The sequence below is a fragment of the Rhinolophus sinicus genome, chromosome 9 (assembly GCF_057876585.1).
Source record: "Rhinolophus sinicus isolate RSI-liver-muscle chromosome 9, RSI-T2T, whole genome shotgun sequence".
In the NCBI taxonomy this organism is placed as follows: Eukaryota; Metazoa; Chordata; class Mammalia; order Chiroptera; family Rhinolophidae; genus Rhinolophus; species Rhinolophus sinicus.
In genome coordinates, this window is record NC_142509.1 from 39,762,826 (window position 1) to 39,782,317 (window position 19,492).

A 19,492-nucleotide genomic window follows, 5' to 3' on the forward strand; every position below is an offset into this window, starting at 1 on the left:
GCACAAGGGTTTACATTTGATTAATTTTTATTTGAACAGTTTTTAAATATAATGAGATTGAACTTAACACTGGCAAAGGGAGGAAAAGGGTCACGAATGTAAGAAGGATATAATTTTACCTACAAACAAATTCATTTGTAAAGGCACAACCCTCAAGTGTTCAGGATTTCCAGGGGTGCGGAGTGTGCCGGGCTGAGGCTTGGGGAACCCCTGAGGACGGCTGGGGAAGTCCCGTGCAGACATATTAAATTAACTTTTTCTGAATGCTCCTCCACAAAAGATGAATAACCGTGGAAGGATTCAGACTTAGGCAGGTTCTCACACGCATGGGAGACGAGGTGCGGACCGGCCGCTCCCTGCGGAGCCGCGTGCCGGAAGCAGGATTTCACGTGCTCACCTGTGTTTGGCTGATGGAAATCAGGCTACGGGCCTGAAAGAAAATGCCCAAAATTGGCCTCAGTGTTCTCTTCCCCACTGGTTCGATTCTCACGGAGCCTGCGTTTGTGAGAGAAAGCCAAGGACACTTAGCAGCAGCTAGATGCTTTTTCATAAGGTGGGAAGGAGAGAAGGGGTGTGACAGGGAGATTAACAGCCACTGGCCTCTGCCTGGTAGACCCTTGTCTGACGAGGAGGGATAATCAGCCTGAGTGAACGTGTGGCCACTGAGCTGTGAACTGGGAGGGGAGGGGAAGCAGCAGGCAGAGCAAGGAGGCCAGAGACAATTGTGGGTGTTGACACCTCCAAAGCACCTCGTCCCTTCAGAGAAGAGGATGAAACTGCTGGTGTCCTTGTGCCACAGATGAGCTGAAGGTGGCTAGTCCCCTCCTTGTGGGACGGTGGGAGGGGTGGGGGCAGGTCACAGACTTGCTGAGGTTCGTCGGTGTGTTCAGAGCAGAGCTGCGACCTGTGTGCGGGCACAGAAGCCTGGGTGACCGGCGTCCACCTTCCAGGAGCTTGGCTGTCCTGGGTGACCTCAGCAGTCCCCCCGTGTCTGTGAAATGGGGTAGCTGGCACTCTCCCTGCTCCTCCTCACCTGGCCTTGTGAGGACAGAGCACGGCCCGCGATGACTCGGCAGACGCTGGGTGTCTTTCTTCCTTTGGACAGATTGCTAAGCGAGGTCCGTCTTCACTCTCCCTCCTGTCGTCTTGTTTTCAGGACAACACTGTGGTGCTGGGCTTGATAGAGACTGTGGACGTCGTCATGAGCCACATCTCCTCCAACCTGCACGCCAGCGAGCCCCAGGTCGCCATCATGGGCTCCTCGTCCATGGCAGGTACTCGGCAGGTCGGCGGCGCGGACAGGTGGTGCAGGCAGAGACACGCGAGGGCAGCTTTCCTGTGGACGGCACCGCTCGACCCGGGTTCTGGGACATGCACACAGACATGCACACACACACGGTGCCTCATACACCACGGGCACAGATAACCTGCTCCACCTTCCCAGACTCTGTTGTCGTATGTGAAATTACAGTCAGGGGAAGACACGGTGAGATCAGGGCAGGTGTGTTCAGCTGTGAGGTGCACATGGGATCGTGTAGCATTTGAGAGTGACTCGGGGGCCAGAGTCGTGTCACGTGACCAGCATCTCAGCTCAGAACGGGAGTCGAGCAGCCGTGGTTCCTTCGAGAGTCTGTGGGGTGAAAGGTGCAAAGCGAGCTGGACGCTTGGCCTGAACCTGCTTTTCTGGGGTCACTGTCACACTGTACCACCCCAGCAGACGGCAGGCCCTTCTACTTAAGTTTCTGTGGGGAGCGTGGTGCTGCTGAGGCTGTGTCACTAGAGCTGACTCTGGAAACAAGCTAACTGACCCACAGGGGCTAGTGTCAGTGGGGCCTGCCTGCCAGGATGGCTGCCTCCAGGCAGTGACACTTGTCTGATGTGTAAAACGCAAATGACCCAGGTATTTCCATTGGCTGTGTCTCTGGGTCCCCCAGAACTTGGCGAGGGGCAGCCCCTCATCCCAGGGGTCTCATTACACAGCCGAACACATTCGGTGATGAAAACTGGGGGGCTGCCCGCAGGAAGGAGGGGTCTCCTCAGGCAGAGAGACCCCCACAGGGTGCGGCCAGGTGGACACGTTAGCTACGTGGTCGCAGTTACTCCCCTGCACTCACTATTTCAGGTCCTCATTTTCTGAAGGTAATTACACTCCCCGGGGGAGTGTGTTCTGCTGAAAAAGGCAAACGCAGAGGGGTTTGCAGCCGACTTCCTGCCTGGCCTGCACTGACGCGCTGCTCTCTCTGGCTTTGCTCTCAGAGTTCTCGGTGGCCAAGCTCCTGCCTGATTCCATGAACTCCTCCCACTACCGCTTCCCGGCCCAGGGACGCAGCTACATTGAGATCCCCCACGAGGCCTTCCACAGTCAAGGTGAGTGCACCTGGGCCTCCGGGGAGGGCGCAGCCACGGCTCTTGCTCAGGAGGGTTGGGAGCTGGCACCTGGCTGAGGCGCTGCCCGTGGGCCTCACCTGCTCCTGCGGGAGCGGCTCTGTCCTCGGAACACAAAGTGCATCATGGGAAGCTCCTGAGATGTTCACTCATAAGCTGACTCCAAGTCCACTGCACCCTAATGAGCCAGAACTGGGGTGCAGGCGGGGAACCTGCATTTCAGATAGCACCGAGTCTGTGCCTGGAATCCCGGGCTCGAGTCCTGGTTCAGCCACTCACTGGCCCTGAGCCCGCTGTGCCTCAGTTTACTCATCTGTAAAAGGGGGACCACATGAGCGCCTGTCTCATAACACTGTTGTGAGAACTAAATGAACGAAGCCCTTACACCAGCACGTGGCACGTGGTGTGATATGAATTGTTAAATACATTCCTGAAATTTTAACATGGTCAACAGATGTCCCCGGAGAACTCAGGAGTCGGCTAATGGCTTGCTCCTCACACACACCCTCCAAGCTGTGGGGACAAACAACAGAATACGTGACTCATTTCAAGGTGGTCATATAACAGACAGGGGTCCCAGCCAAAGGCACAAAGGGCAGCTGGCAAATGCCACCCCCAGTACATCCTGCATTAGTGTTGCTGTAAACGCTCCACGTGCAGACGTGCTCGCTGCTGCAGAGCTGCAGGCGGGTGCTGCCATCCCCACTGGCGGGGACTCTGCCTTCACAGGCTGGGTGCTGCTCCGGCGAGTCTGGCTTTCCTGAGAGCTGCAGCCTCTGCGTGTTTGGGGTGGGCTCAGGGGAGGAGCAGGGGGTCACTGTCACCGTCAGATTCACAGTTGAAGAGTCACAGAGTCTCTATTCAGACGATTATGAGTGTCCCTCACTTCCTTCTCCCCTGGTTCTGGGGTGTGAGGGTCTATGTTGCTGGGCGAGGGGGTCTGGCGGGGGCCTGGTGTTTTTCCTGTTTGTCACCTGGCATGTTGACCAGCATCTCTGATACTCTGCTTCTTCCCCAGCCTGGACCACCATTGTGGGCCTCTTCTACCACACAATGCACCATTACCTGACCAACATCCCGCCAGACGGCACCAGGTGAGTGTCTTGGGGTGGGGTTGTGGCTGCGTACGGGTGGCTGGCCAGCGTGATGGCCCCCTCCCCACACCACAGGCACAGACAACACTGTGTCAGAGAGCACTCACTGTCAGGGCAAGGACATGCCACAGCCCTTCGAAAGAGACGCAGAAACTCTGACACTGGGCATTCCACAAGCCCCAGGGGGTAGGCTGACGGTGCACTGGTCAGGAACGCCATCTGGGTCACCATTGACCCCACCTGGGACTAACTACATGACCTTGGACACACGACTTAACTTTTCTGAGCCTCAGTTTCCAGTTCTGTAGAATGGGAAGACAGCAGCATATGCCTACGTCAGTCAGGACTGTGTTGGATCCATCAGCTTAAGCAGAAGGCCGGGGGACTGAGGTCTATTAGGTCTGAAAGGGCAGGAGTGGGCTGGCTTCAGGCATGGCTGGACCCAGGGACTCAGAGGCAGCTGTGTAGACTGGTCTCTCTCTCTCTTGCCTCTGCTCTGTCCTGTGTGGACCCATTTCCAGGAAGGCCCCTGTATAGAAGCATGGTTGGCTCCAGTGGCTTTAGGCCAGGACCCCACCCTTCAGGGCCAATGGGCAGCAGAGAGAAGTAACCACCTCAAAGCCATCATTTTCCATCTGACTCTTGGCATCAACAACAGAGCACATGGGCCGCAGGTGGGGGAGCAGGTTGTCACCTGGAGGGAAAGGAAGGGGCCTCTGTCAGGGGAAAAACAAATGGATACTGGGCGGCAATGCAGTAGGTGTTGCCACGCTGCTCTTTGTCACAGCCCCGTTGTCATGAGAGAGATTACAGCTCAGACAGGGTAGGTCACTTGCTCAAGGTCACACAGCACATTACGTGGGTTGCTGAGGTTCAAACCCGTGGTTTTGCCCTTTGTGCTCTAACTCTCCCCGAGCCCTGTCCCCTGCTTCTCCTACTAGATTACAAACGCTGCGAGGTCAGAGGTCAGGGCCTGTCTCCCTGGTGGTGTTGGCAGGTTCCGAAAGCTAGAATTCAAGCTGCAGGAGTAGAATCCCAGTAGCAGGGTGGGCACCAGGCCCCCCGCCCCCAGCCTGAGCGGGAGCCGCACGTGCTGACCGATGGGAATCGCGTTCCGTCCGAGGGACCCCAGGTCAAACCCGCAGGCTTCACACGCCTTCTGAACTCAGCTTCTTACTGTGCGCCCCCCTTTCCCACTGAGTGATGATTTTTCATTTGTTTCCTAGGATTCCCGAGGCGGCGAATTACAAGAGCTGCCCGCTGTCCGCCGCCAGCTCGCTCATCTCCCTAGAGGTCTCCCCGCCGCCCACACTCTCCCAAAACTTATCGGGCTCCCCGCTCGTCACCGTCCATCTCAGGCACAAATTGGTGAGTTACAGCGAGTCCGTCCTCGCTTCTGTGCTTTGATTTGGTTTTGCACCGAGGAGTAATCGGTCGTCTGTGGGACTGTGTCAGCAACGTTCCGCAGTAGGGGTGCTGGACAAAGTGGGTGTTTTCTCTCGCGAGAGCTCCGTCTTGGGGAGCGTGTTTGAAATACAGTGGGAAGTCCTTCGGGTGGCCTGGGGCTAGTCACACAGTTTGGACATTGGGTAAAAGGCCTCTGAGGCCACGTCGTAGCTTTCAGCGCTGTGTGTGGGTGGATGTTTCTGATTTGTAATAAGTGTCCCTTTTGGAGGAGGGGCTAAGTGGCTCCGACCTTACTCACCTCTGTACTGGCCGTTAGCAAGATGGAGAACGTTTGCCATTCTCCGCACACACTTCATCTTTGTCTGTAGATCACAATGACAAATGTGCTGGGGACACAGACGTGTCACTGTCCTTTAGGAAAGGCACAGCTTTTCCCATGCTGAGATTTCGTCCTGAGATAATCGTGTTAATTCAACACCCAGAGGCCGTGGCTTTTTTCAAGGAATTTATTAAAGATAGGTCTATGGTATTTGACAACAGACTAAAGGTGTTTCCTGCCAGGATTTCCGTTTCATTCCATTCCATCCTGTCCCATCCCATCTCCCCCACCATTAACTGAAGACCCACTATGTGCCAGCCACTGTGCTCACAGTTTTCAACCCCTTCTCAAAGTGGGCGCCCCGTGGGCTGCTGAGTGACGTAGCTCCTGTTACACCCCCCCTGCTCCCCCGCCCCACAACCTTCACCCCCTTCCCTGACCTCCGAGAAGCCAGCCCCACCCACCCAGCTGTCCACAGCTTGGCCATCGTCCGTTGGTGCTTCCCCAGGGGATCGGTGCCCCAGCAGTAGCTGCTCCCGTTCCGTTGTTCGCTTTACAATCTTACAGGTTTCTTATCCAGCCCTCGTCCTCCCTCCTTTCTCAGGAAAAGGTGGTCACCTCCTCTGGTCAGAGCTGACCTTCCCACGTGGACCTCACCTGCTCTCTGCACGCCCCCCACCCGGCCCTCCATCCACAGCCCCACCCCAGGCGTGCTCCAGCACCCTCTCTATGAAAATCACACGCATTTTTAAAAAGTTTTAATTGTGGTAAAATATATAGAACAGAATTTCCCATCTTAAGCCACTTGAAGCGCACAGCTCAGGGGCACCAGGCATTCACATTGTACAGCTGTTACCACCCTCGTCCCCATAACTCTGTCATCTTCCCTAACTGCACTGTCCCCATTAAACACTCCCCCAGCCCTGTCACCTCCACCTACTTCCTGGCTCCATGAATCTGTTGAGTAGAGGGAACTCATATACATGGAATCCTACAGGCTGTGCCTTTTGTGACCAGCGTATGTCACTGAGCGTAATGTCCTCAGGGTCCACACGTGCCGTAGCCGCTGTCAGAGCTTCCTGGCAGCCGCCTGTTCTGTCGTCAGTGCCTGCGTGGAGCTCTGGCACCGAGCTGGCTCGGCCACACTGCAAGAGCGGCCTGTCCGACCACCGTGTCATTGCTTGTGTCTTTATGTCTGTGGGGACCACACTCACGGCTGGGGCAGGGGCGCTTCCCCTGCTGCCCGCGTGAGAATGACACCCACTCGGGCTGGCACGAAATAGGCACATCTTCGTGCTTCCGGTGTTGGGATATGTCATGTGGCACAACTGTGACCAAGCGTGCACGGCAGCAGACAAGGCCACCGTGAAGGACCCGGAACCGAACCCCCCATGGAGGGGCCCTGGGGGCCGCAGAGCAGGACAGCTGGCACAGACTGAGCGGGAAGAGGAGGGGCTCACGGCATTTGGATGTGCGGGGGGAGAGCACAGGCCCCCTAAACGCTGGGACTTTGTGGTGTCCAAGCACCGGTGAGTTCACATGGGCACGTATGTGCCCAGGAGCTCACACAAACCATCCTCGTGCCATCGGGCTGGTATGAGCCCTCTGGTTTTAAGAGTGAGGACATTTGGTTTATTCGTCACAGTCCCTTCCCTCCCCGTCCCTGTCTGGGTGGGGCCGTCTCCAGGGCACTTGATCTGAGGCCCTCACACCTGGCCACTCTCACCTGTGCAGCCCCCATCCCTCCTAGAACAGGCCGCCCCACATTCCAATCCCTCAGAACTCCCACCACCGGCTCCCAGCAAGGCATCAGGAGGTAAACCAAGTCAGCACTTGTTGCTAGGCTGTGGAGCTGACCTCTGCGTTTGCCTGAAGCCTGCACTCCTGGCCCTTCCCCCATGGCCTCATGACCATGGGATTCTGGGTGTGCAGGACGCATGGAGTCCCTGGTTCCAGTTGCACCCCAGCTACAGACACTGCGCCCTGCGTGCAGCCTGGTCCAAACTGTACTTCTAGCAGGTGGTTCATTCTGGACTTTTCCAAAAGAGACTTTGAATGAGTCAGTGAGACAAAAGCTAAACATTTCACACGGTTAGCCGGCCCTGCTGTCTGGTGTTCCTACTCAGATAATGTCTTTTCTGAGGTTCTGCCACAGGTTTATTTCACGCCACAAGGATCCCCACATTAAGAAAAATAATAATAGTTTCACTGTTTTCTTAGGAAACCAACTCAGGTCAGCTACTGAGCCTACCTCTCTGATACTTGGAGGGGCTGTGCTCATTGGGTTCTGTGTGGGCCGGGCCTGGCAGAGTCAGGCAGGTGACAGCCAGTGTGTCCGGGCCCCTGCTCTGTCCAGTTCGGAAGGGCCATGATTGGCTGAGCCTGGAACCGAGGGTACGAATCAGAGCCCAGTGTTCAAGCGCCTGCGGGCTCTGCTCCCCAAACCATCAAAGAATCCATGTTCTGACCTCTGTCCTCGGTCGGCCCCGGTTGTGCCGACTTGCCAGGGGCCTCCTGCTGCTCCTCCAAATGTCCTGTCTGGCTCCCAGGAGCCCGCTGGGCTGTGACCTTTCAGAACTCAGGCCAGTTGGCTGTCAGGCAATAATCCGGCTGGGGGACAGGCACACACCACCCTTGGAAAGTTCCTGAGGGCACCAGCCTGAGTCCCAGGCAGTCGGCTCCCACGTGGTCAACTCCCCCCACAGCAAACGCCCAAGTCCTCTGATTTAAAGACGACCTGCCCAGAGCGTGTCACCAAAGTCTTAACTTGTAAATCAATGTTGAAATGTCAACTTTCTGGACAATGAAGAGGAAACCTTTACTGCCCGTCAGTTCCAATTACTGGTGTCTAAACTCACTCCTCAATGGTCTTTCGCTCCGTCCGACTGTCTGTCCCAAAGCCAGGCCAACCGTCAGTGTCATCCTAAAGTTTGGAAGGGGTCAAGTCCGATGACAGTCCTTGGGGATGTTCCAACAGCAGGACTCGGAGAACTGGCCCAAACGGAACGTCCCGCCTTGTGCACGTTCCCACGTCCCCTCCTGAGGACCAAGCTGGGCTGGCTGCAGAGCCACCGTGAGCCACCAGCCGTGAGTCAGTGGGGCTGCTGGGGCCACCAAGACACAGGAGGGACTGAGTGACCGGCTCAGAGACTCCAGGAGGAGTGGCTGCCATCCTAGGGTGGAGGGGAGTGACCTTTCAGAATGAGAGGGACGCAGTAATCTGGGTGGTGAAGAAAACCTACGTGACAACCTGTTTCAGGCAAACACGAGGGTACCTGTTCTCCGAGATGCCTGCTCATTGGGCCACACACCCAGTCACTCACTTATTCAGCTAATGCCAGCTCTGTGAGCTCGGGGAGGGTGCAGCCTCCGTCTCACCCTTTGTGGAGGGGTGACAGTCCCCAGCACATGGCTTGCTTACTGCCTGTTCAGCCCCGGTCTCCTGGCAGCAGCAGAAGCCGACCTCCCTAAGTTCAGTGAGCATGAAATTTTCCAGAAGGACACCTCTTTGGTAAAAGGACTAGGGGATCACAGCAGGGCATGGTGACAGAGTGCCACCTCCGTGTCCCTGCTCTGATGCAAAGCCCCAGGAGAGTACAGGGTGGTGCCAGCTGGCCTGTGTGGGTCGTGCACCTGCCCTGGGCCACAGGGTGGCATGTAAGTCAGTGCAGCCCCCCAGGGCCACACACATGGGGCTCGTTCCAGAGAGAGGACCCACATGCAAGTGTGGGCACCCTGACACCTGCCACATCTAAATGTGACATGCCGCTCCCCGGCTGGGGACCACGTGTGCCAGAGACACAGACAAGTTCTAGAACTGGCCTCACGTCTGACGGTCCGAGCCGTCTACAGTGCCCGTGGACAGGGTCTGAGGGCAGCCTGGGCTTCTGCATGCAGCGTTGGACCCTTTGCTGTGGGCTCGGGGGCTGGCCTGGGGCTGTGAGCTCAGAACAGGCGTCGGACACCGTGCCTCTTGGGGGCCTGTCGTCCTGTGGTTCAGTGTGTGGGGCGGTCCTCGGGGGCGAGGCCACCGCTTCTGATGTTTCACGGCAGCCATAAATCTGGGTCCCAAATTACATCTCTGGATGTGTATTGCTGGCAGCTAATTCAAATTTGCTTTTAACACTGTCAACCAAAATAAATCTGTGGGTTGAATTCAGCCAGTATGGTCAGCAGTTGACAACCTCCAGGTTTTTTTTTTTTAGCTTTTTATTTGAAATGATTGTAAACTTAAAGAAAAATGCCAAAACAGGACAGAGTTCCCACACATCAAGGTACGAGGTGTGATAAAGAAATACAGTGACTGTTTAAATTTTAAAAATTTATTACAGTAAGAGACACATTGCCATTCATCCCCCTCAAAATACTCCCCCTCATTTCAAACACGCTTATCCCATCATTTGTGCCACTTTCTGTAGCAGTTCTGGGCGTCCTCTTTCCTGAGTGTCTTTAATTGCGCTGTCCTGGCTGCCTCGATGTCCTGAATCATTTTGACTTTGGGGAAGAGCCAGAAGTCCCACGGTGCCAGATCCCGTGAATAAGGTGGATGAGGACACACCATAATGTTTTTATTTGACAGAAATTGCCATATACCGGAAATGATGTGTGACACAGAGCGTTGTCATGATGGAGGGTGATTTACGGCACATTGTAAAACACACCTTCTCTGAACCGTAGCTCACACCCGACTGACTGCACTGAACAAGTTGAAACTTGTCACTCACTGTAACTAAGGTCCGACACGCTGCTTCCCATATTGAAGGTCCCTGCCTTTCCATTGGATGGCACTCGGCAGCAGCATTCACTGTATTTTGTGATAACAACGGAAGTCTCTGTGTCACACATCGCTTCTGGTACAGCCATTTCTGTGAAATAAAAACGTGATGGTGTGTCCTCATCCACCTTATTCATCAGATCTGGCCCCGTGCAACCTCTGGCTCTTCCCCAAAGTCAAAATGATTCAGGACATGGAGGCAGCCATGACAGTGCAACTAAAGACACTCACGAAAGAGGACGCCCAGAACTGCTTCAGAAAGCGGCAAGAACGATGGGATAAGTATGTCCCAAGTGAGGAGTATTTTGAAGAGGATTAATGGCAATGTGTCTTTTACTGTAATAAATTTTTAAAATTTAAACAGTCACTGTATTTTTTGGTCACACCTCGTAGGTGATGGCACCCAGGAAACTAACAGCGCTAGTCACTGATCTGTAGGCTTGGGTTTTGTTGTCACTTTTCCGGCTCGGGGCTCCTTTCTGTCCAGGCTCTCAGCGGGCGTTTGGTCGTCATGTGTCCTCGGCCCCTCTGGCCTGTGATGGTCCTTCAGCTTCTCTGTCTTCCCCACCTGACCCTTGGAAGAGCCCGGGCCAGTTCTAGAATGTCCTCAGCCCGGGATCCGCTGTTTCCTTACAACTAGCTTGAGGCTGTCTGAGCGTCCGTTTCTGCCAAGGATGCGAGGACATGAAATCGTATTACAGTGGTACCCTGGTTTTCGAACGTCTCCACTGACGAACATTTTGCTTTATGAATGGCGTAAACCTGGAAGTAAATGCTTTGGTTTTCGAACACGACTCAGAAGTTGAACATGTCACACGGCTTCCGTGAGTGCAAGATCCTGAGGCCTCGCTGTCGGCTCTTTTCAAACATTTTAGAACTTGTGGATTACGTTCGAAAACCAAGGTGCCACTGTATTTCTTATACAATGCCGTGGCGTTTCTTCTTGTATTATATTAGGACTGACTCGTTTCCTGTGGTGGCCGTAGCAAAGCACCAGACTGGGGACTTAAACCACAGACACTTACTGTCCCCCGTCCTAGAGGTGGGGAACCTGAGATCCAGGTGTGGGCCGGGCTGGTTCCCCCTGAGGCTTCTCTCCTCAGCGTGTGGACGGCCGTGTCCTCCCTGGGTTCTCACAGGGTCACCCTGTGTGTGTGTCTGTGCCCTGACCTCCTTATGAGGACCCCAGTCATATAGGATCAGGACCCCCCAGTGACCCCATTTTACTTTAATCACCTCTTTAAAGTCCCATCTGTAATGACAGTCACAGCCTGAAGTCCTGGCCGAGGGGGGTGGACGATTCAGCCCACAACACAGGTGGCATAGGATGTGATTATTCTCGCTGGTGACGTTTGCTTTGGTCACCTGGCTGAGGTGGTGTCTGCCGGGCTCGTCCTCTGTAAAGTTACTGTGTTTCTCTTTGTCTTGTGGGGAAGATCCCATGAAACATATTAATAATGACTGTGGCTCTGCCCAATACAGCTTTTCTGTTCCCATCATCCCTCCTACTCTTGTTAAACGGATTCTAATATAAGGACACATTGTTATTCACGTATTCAGCCGTTTATTTACAGCGCTATGACTCTTGAGTATTTATTGATATTTGATTCCATAGGTTATAATCCAGTGCTATCAGTATTTCTTGTGTTGCTCCAACCGTCCCACCTTTGACCACTGGGAGCTTTTTCCGGTCGGCTCCTGTGTCCCTTCAATATGCCTTCCTTATTTTTTGAGTCCTTCCTTATTTTCTGCACTGAAGATAGTCTAGTCTCATGGAAACAACTGTTTCTTTAGGAAGCCCTGGTTCCTTCTGCCTGAGGGTGGTGTTTAGAAGCCAGGGTCGCAGTGCTGGGTGTGCTCGCTGCCCCTGAGCAGACGGAGCAGGGAAATGTGTGTATGTGCACACACAAGCAAGCGCACACGTCTGTGTGTTTATGTGTGTCCCTCTGGGCACGTGTGTTTAAACGTGAGTTCGTTCTGATCACCATTTCCAATCTAAGACCACAGAGTTCTCGTGAGCCATTCCTTATATGTCCTTCTTTCTCCCAAAGTTAGACACCTGCTCTCCTAATTGGCACTATTTCACTTACTTGTTTCAGTGCAGTAGACACGTAGAGTGTTTCCAGAATGGCTCGTCTACACCCCGTGGGAAGCAGATGCGGCACATGGGAGGGGGTCTGTCTGCTTTGCCCTCAGCTTCCCACTATGCATTCTGTCTCCCAAAGGAACCTGCGCAGGTTCTTTTCTCCCCGTTCCCTCCACAGCGGTTTCATTCATCATTCGTGATGCAGTTCGAGTCCCCTGTGGTCCGTATTCCATTATGGGTGCCCCTCCCCCCCGTTCTGGTCGATTTAGTTATTGATTGACTTGGGGGTTATATGAAACCACCTTGCTCTGGTCCCTGTGACTTCTACCTACACCTTCCAGGGAGGCCGTTCTCTTAGTTTCTGGTTTACCTTTTGTGCCGAATGCATAGATACACGTACGTTTCCTTCTCTCTCCTTCTTTCTTCCATGAAGGGCAGGGACTTACAGAAACCCTTTTGCATGTTGCAATTTGTCACTTTTCGGGTTATCCTGGAAGTCGCTCGAAACCAGTTCACAGACGTTGTCCACTTGTTTACAGCTGCGTGCTACCCCACCATGTAGATTTCTGGACCCACCATGCAGTTTCTCCAACTCCTGTGCGGCAGACGGGCATTTGAGTTGTTTCCGATACTTTGCCATCACAAGTTGTTGCATGAAGCGAGCTGTGCACCTGTATTTTCCTGTTGTGAGAGGTGCAGCCTCTATGCTAGTTTCTCTGGGAAGTGTCTCCTTGGCCGTGTGAGGGACCGTGGGGTCTGTACACACGAGGAACTGAGAGATCCCCTCCCTGTGCCCCTCCTGTGACCTTGTGGCTGGGGGGACACTTTCAGCCGTTGACCACGGTAACGCAGACTGGATCTCACACGTTGATGGTCTCACTACAGTTGCCGTGATCCAGATGGACAGCGGTCTGGGGGCTGCGAGGCCTAGCGCTAGCCGCCCCAAGTGACAGGGCGCCCCTGTCCCACAGCAGGGCCAGGGCAGGAGTGGATGTGGACGGCCCTGCTGGGCTGTGTGACCTGAGTCTGGCTGCAGGGATGTGCAGGGTGGCTTCCTGTGGTGCCGGAGGCCACAGGTCTTCAGGCCGCCAGATGAAGCAGCATCGGATAAAATGGAGTGTTTTGTGCGTCTTGGAAGCACCATTTTTTCCTTAAGGACACCCACCATTCAGCCTCCCCGGCGCAAGAAGCTAAGGAGAGAGAGTGTTGGGAGCTGCACGTCTGTGCTGCAGGCAGGGGCTCTGTGACATGGTCTCCCGCTGGTTCTTGACACTGGCTTGTCGCTGGAGCATCCTGCCAGGTCCAGCAGCCGTGTAACTGCCTGGGGGAGGCCCGACTTCCCACGCACTCCCGGCTCCCGGCTGCAGCGGGCTCCGCGGGCCTGGCTGCCATCGCAGGGCGCTGCTTGCAAGTCCGTGTTTGAGGCTCCGCTAGTCACAAAGCTGCCAGTTTGGAAACCAGAGAAAGAGAAAGGGTGGGTTTAAATGCAACTCTGGGCTTAATGGTTGGGTGCTGTAGTTATTTTTGAAAGAGAAAGTTTCTGAGTAAAGACTTGTGTCCTGCAGGGGGGCGGAGGGGATGTTTATCATACCAGCAGGGACCGAAATTGAGGCCCACAGAGCCAAGCTCTCCCCAGGGCTTTGGGGTTTTCCTTTGAAGGCTGAGTTTACATTTCTGAGGATGGTTTTGGAGGCTCACTTTTCTGAGTTAGAATGATTTCTCCGATGGGAAACTTTTGTCCGAGGGGAACTGGTGGGAAGGAGGCTTTGAGGCCCAAGGTTGGGGTGGCTGGTTTTCCTGGCTCAGAGTGGGGTGCGGGCTCCGCAGAGCCCCCCAGGCCTGTCCTGGAGGTCCTTAGAGGGTCCCTAGTTAAACTATTGGCTGTCCCACCCCCCCATGCTGGACCAAGAAAGCCCAGCCGAGGTGCTGCCCATGTGTCTGGGACATGTGACCATTTCCACGTACAAGGGAGGAGTCTATCAGCTAATCCAGACGGTCAGGATGCAGAGGGCGAGTTGGAACGGGACGTTCATGAGCCCGGGCTCTGGGATGTGCTCTGTGACAAGGCAGGGGGTCCAGTCCCTCGCTCGCGCCTGGCCCAGTGCCCTCCAGACAGCTGATGTGTGTATTAAGCTTCCCCTTCTGAGCTGACAAAGTGCCTGTTTCAATGTCTTGGGGGCACGTTGCTCACAGAGTTGGCGCACATGTGTCTCACCAGCTGAGACGCTGACTGGGCACATGTCAGAAGTGGACTCCACAGCGGCTCCCGTGGGACCTGAGACTGTCCAGCGTCAGTGTCACCTCTGAACAGAATGAGGCTGAGACACATGCAGGCGCGTCGTGGGGCCCACGCTGGCCTCTGCCGTCAGCGTGTCTTCCAGGCACCGGCCTCCCGACTGAAGCGGTTCAGGTTTTTCTCGCCATCATTGTCAGTGAGATTCATCCACGTCAGGCTTCTCCACATGGAATATTGCCGGGGGCCGTCCTATGCATTTGGGGTGTGGAACAGCACCCCTGCCTGCTACGCCCTCGAGGACAGTAGCGCCCCTCCCCAGCTGTGACAACCAAGTATGTCCCCAGATGCTGCCAGAGCCCCCGGGGACTCATGCTGAGAATCAGGGTGTGTGTGATTGCCGTGGCGATGATTGCCGTGGCGATGATTGCCGCGGCGACAGCCAAGTCCCCAGTGGCCACGTAAGAGTCCAGCATGCGAGGATAGGAAACGCCATAGCTCACTGCCCGCGATCGGGTTGTCTCCAGTTTGGGACTATGACCCACAGTCACTTCTCTGTGCTTCTTAAATGATACGATTCAGAACCAGGTTTAAAAGAGGTGGCAGTGAGAGGACTGATTGCACCTTAGGGCTGAGCCCTCCTTCCAGGCACGTGGCACGCAGCTGCTGTTTCTCTAGGGTTTGTTGTGAATGAGGAGTTTTATTTTCTTCCTACAGTCGTTCTTGGTGCAATAGAGACCAAGAGCCCATGTATGGCTATTGAAAAAACTATACGTGCACACACAGGCACATGCATGAACACACATGTACACACTCACATGTGCATGCACACGCACATACATTTACATGTACACACTCATGCACGCACAGGCACATGTACACACATGCACATGCATGAACACACACACGCTTACATGTGTATGCACATGCACATACATTTACATGTGCGCGCACACATGCACACACGTGCCCTCACACCTACATGTAGCTCCACAGCGTGTGAATCCTGCGCCCCAGGGATAAGCCACGTTAACACCCTGACGGGTTTCCTCTGGGAGTTTCTCAGGAGACGTGTGTGCTGCACACACAGCTTCGTATCGGTGGGGTTATGCCGACCACGCTGTCGGGCCGCTGCCATGTCTCCATTTACTCATCTGTGTTCCATGCTGACAACTAAACTGCGTGATCGTTTCCACGGCTGCATCTTGACTTCACCGCCCGCCCAGGGTCACACCCTGACTTTGTTTCACGTCTGCATTGTTATAAGCAACACTGTCAGGCCCTCCATCGTGCCTGTGGGGTCTTCTCTTTACGATGCCTCCTGACGCGTGCAAGGGCTCGGTTACAAGCCTACAGATTGTTCTTCCCATTGTTAAATTTATTTTGGATGTTTCAGCCGGATCTACGTTTCCTACCAAGGGAGCGAGGACTCAGAGAATGAAAACATTAGAGCCAGGCGCTCCCCTTGTCCAGACAAACCTCATTTCCCCCCGTTTTACAAGGAGGCGTGTTATTGGAGGACAACACACTTCCAGGAATGCATGCATATATATGTGCAGGACATTTCACAAAGAGCACATGCCCAGGAAATCAGCCCCCAGAACAAAGCCGCCTCCCAGAGGACCCTCTGGACCCTGCCCATGGGTCAGCATTGGGGATGACAGGCTGTGCTGGGTGGACACGTGCCTGCCACGCGGTGACATATGTGTGTGCTTCTGCTTGGTAGAAACCTAGGTGTTACTAGGTCGCAGGGTACCAGACGCTCAGCTTGAATAGGTCACGCTAACCAGTTTTCCCAAAGTGGACACAGGTCACACACCATCGTGTATGAGTCCCACTTGCCGGCACTTGGTGTCGTCTCTTGTTTCCAGCATAGCCATCCTGGTAGCGAATGGTTTCTCACTTGGGTTTTACTTGCTTTTCCCGAATGACTAAGGAGCTGGATCACCTTTTTATAAGTTTATGGAACATTCCGATGCCCTTTTTTTTTTGTCTAGCCTATTCAAGTCTTCTGCCCATTTTTCTATGGGGTTGTCTGATTTCTTTTTCTTATTGATTTTTTTTCTAGGATTTCTTTATATACTGTGTTTTGGATGTGAGTCATTTGTTGGCTATATGAATTGCAAATATCTTTTCCGACTAGGTCTTGCCTTCCCGCTTGAAGCGTGTGTCCTGATGTCTGCCGTTTTCAGTTTTAATGCCGTCCCGTTCGTCAAGGTCTTTCTTTGTGCCTGGTGGTTTTTGTGTCCCCGGCAGGATGTCACTTAATCCAAGGTCATGAAGGCAGTCTCCTGTGCCACCTAAGCGCGGTGTTGTTCTCTCGTTCCCATGTAGCTCTGTGGTCCTGCGCTCAGTGCTTCTGTGTGTGCCACGAAGGAGACGAGCTTTATTTAGTTTTCCCAGGTGGAGGTCTAATGTACGTCACTTGAAGAGATAAGTTACCCGTACATTGCAGTGTCACCTTTGTCATAAATCAAATGACTCTGTCATAATCAAGTCATAAATCAAGTGAATTGTTTACATGTGGTCCTGTTTCTGGACTCTGCCCTGTTCCTGTATCCGATGTATTTATTCTTGTGCCAATCCACCGCTGTCATAACCACGCAGCTTTCTAACAGGTCCCGAGACCTGCTCAGGTCCCCAGCTGTGTTCTTCAGGCTGCCTTGGCTGGTGTTGGTAAGATACACATTTTAAAATTGATACACCTTGCAAAGCTGCCTTTCAGAAATGCTGTAGCAATTTATTTTGTCAATTGTCACCAGAGGGGCCCGATGCACTGATTTTCCACATCAAACTCTGATAGGCAAAAAGTCCCACAGCTATAGGAATTTGTATTAGCATTCTTTGATAACTAGTGAGGCTGGACGTCTTTCCCCATGTGTCTGACCCATTTGCATTTGCATTTTTGATGCTGCTTGTTTCCTTATTGACTTCTGAGAGCCCACATGGTCAGCCTGATGGTTCTTGCAATCGACTGCCCTTATTTTTTATTTCAACTATTTGGCCCATGTGCAACTCCAAGATTTTTGGACCCCTGTTTTCTCTGGAAGAAGGGTGTGTCATTTCCTATCGCTGCTCGCGGAGTGGCTTAGAGCAACATGGCTGTTACCTTACAGCTGTGTAGAGCAGACTTCCCACCTCAGCCTCCTTCCACCGAAATCATGATGTCAGTAGGTCTGCACTCCTTCTGCAGACTCTGGAGGAGACTCTGTCCCCTGCCTTGTCACTTCCAGCGATACTGGCATTCCTTGGCTCGTGCCCTCTTCTGTCTGTAGAGCCAGCGGCATCTTCAAATGTCTGTCCTGGTGACCTCTGCTTCCATCTCACGGCACCTCCTCTGGCTCTGAGCCCCCTCCCTCCCTCTCACATGGACCCTGGTGCTGACACCGGCCCTACGGGTCATCCAGGATGACCTCCCCATCGCAAGGTCTTTGACCTAATCGCACCTGCAAAGCCCCTTTGGCCAGTGAAGTGACATTCACAGGTTCTGGGGACTAGGATGTGGGTATTGTGGGGGCCCCCGCTCTCTCCACTGGGGAGCTGCAGCGAGCCCCTCCCTTTCAGACGTGCTGAGACCCTCGGGGAAGCAGCCAGCCACCCCTGCAGGGAGCACAGACCCCTAAGTCCTGAGACTCTCTGTGTCCAGACCTGTGATTTCTCTGTGATTGATGTGAGGGACGCGGAGGAATCTAAATGCTTGTTGCACAGTTTTCATTCTCCCACAGAGTGCAGAGCCCGATGGGAAGTCTGCTCAGGGGTATGTCAGGGCGGGGGCGGGGGGTGTCCTGCACCCGAGGGCAGGCGCTCTGCCCTGGCCGTGTGGCCACGCGTGGGTGTGGCCCACTCAGCGTGTCAGCCCCGCAGTTGGTCACAGTTACTCTGAACAGGCAGAGTGGTCACGCTGATGCCCTGGGAGTGAGGCCTGCGACCCCACAGCCAGGCTGGGTGGCCGGGTAACCTGCTTCCTACACGGCCTGTCGTCTGTGTGCCGGCTTTTCCTGGGAGGAAACTGCTGAGGTCCGGGGTCTGGTTTGTGCCTTTCCAGCCCTGCCAGCTCGCTCCCCGCATAGCGTGGGGTGGGGGTGGGGGGTTGAAGCCTCTGACAGGAAAGCCAGCTCTGGCCGGGGCGGCCCCAGCCCAGCCCAGCCCAGCTCTGACCCTCACCTTATTCCTTCTTTGCTGAATTTCCACCAGGACTGGGGCCAGGGGTCCTGCAGCTGGGTTTGTGGCTTTCGGATTGATGGGGACTGTGGGACATGCCCAGAGTGTGGCGAGCTTTTGACCTGCGATTGAGATGACCATTCCACAGCTTGATGCATGACGGTCCCAAGGCACTTATGCTTATGAGAGAAAGAACCGACACTGTCAGCAGCCAGTTCATTTGCTAGGAGTCCATTTGTGTGGTCATTCTCCTCCCCAATTAAATAAAAACGTCGTTAGTGCTGTTTCCCGAGGCTCCGGCTGAGGCTGTGCTGGCTGAGACCAGTGTGATGCCATCAGCCTGTGTTTCTCTCAGCCACAAAGAAGCAGGGCCCACGATGCCGTGGTTTTCTGTTCTGTGCGGTGAGGCGCTCCGGTGGGTCGCCCGCAGCCACGTCCAGGCAGCGTCCAGGCAGGGCTGGCAGCCCCAAGTGGCAGGGGGCCCAGACCTTGGCGTGGAAGGATGTGGACCAGACAGGTGAGGGGTGGGTCCCTGCAAGGGGGCCAGCTCCTGTCTGCCCTGAGAGGGACAGAGGATGGGAGGTGGGGGTCAGCTCAGCCCCTACCACGGTAAGCTCGCTTTCCAGGAGGATGGGCGTCCCCTCCACTTCTCCTTGGTCCCCCGTGAGCAGCAGCAGCTCACGGCCACCAAGCACATCCCCTGGAGGACTGTCCAGCTGCGAGCACATTCTCTTTCCTCCCCCTGCAAAGTGGGGGCCCTTGTATCACATTCAGCCTCCCATGACCTGGGCTGGTTCAAAATCAGGGGATATTGACCTTAGCATCTTAATTCCTGGTTTCTCTCCATCTTAGTCGCTAGTTTCTGGCCGTGCAGGTCCCGCTACATGGCAGGGAGTGGTGGCTGTGCCCTGTGTCCTGTGCCCCCTGGGCGGGGCCATCGCGCCTGACCGTCCGTGCGGACACCTGGGTTATCACCTCTGACAGTGGCATGGCTGTGTCTCAGGGATGCCCGCGTGTGTCCTGAGTAAATGTT

At 54.5% G+C, this 19,492-nt stretch overlaps 1 protein-coding gene across 2 annotated transcripts in view; it reads left to right on the top strand.

The window, feature by feature from the left end:
• The window catches only part of ADGRD1 (adhesion G protein-coupled receptor D1), a 99,372-nt gene that overhangs the window by 35,686 nt on the left and 44,194 nt on the right, over positions 1 to 19,492 (top strand). For both annotated transcript variants that reach the window (XM_019748811.3, XM_019748812.3), the window contains 4 exons: positions 1,157 to 1,274; positions 2,257 to 2,367; positions 3,404 to 3,479; positions 4,706 to 4,847. In XM_019748811.3, the coding sequence (XP_019604370.3) occupies positions 1,157 to 1,274; positions 2,257 to 2,367; positions 3,404 to 3,479; positions 4,706 to 4,847 (447 nt within the window). The remainder of the gene's footprint in view (positions 1 to 1,156; positions 1,275 to 2,256; positions 2,368 to 3,403; positions 3,480 to 4,705; positions 4,848 to 19,492) is intronic.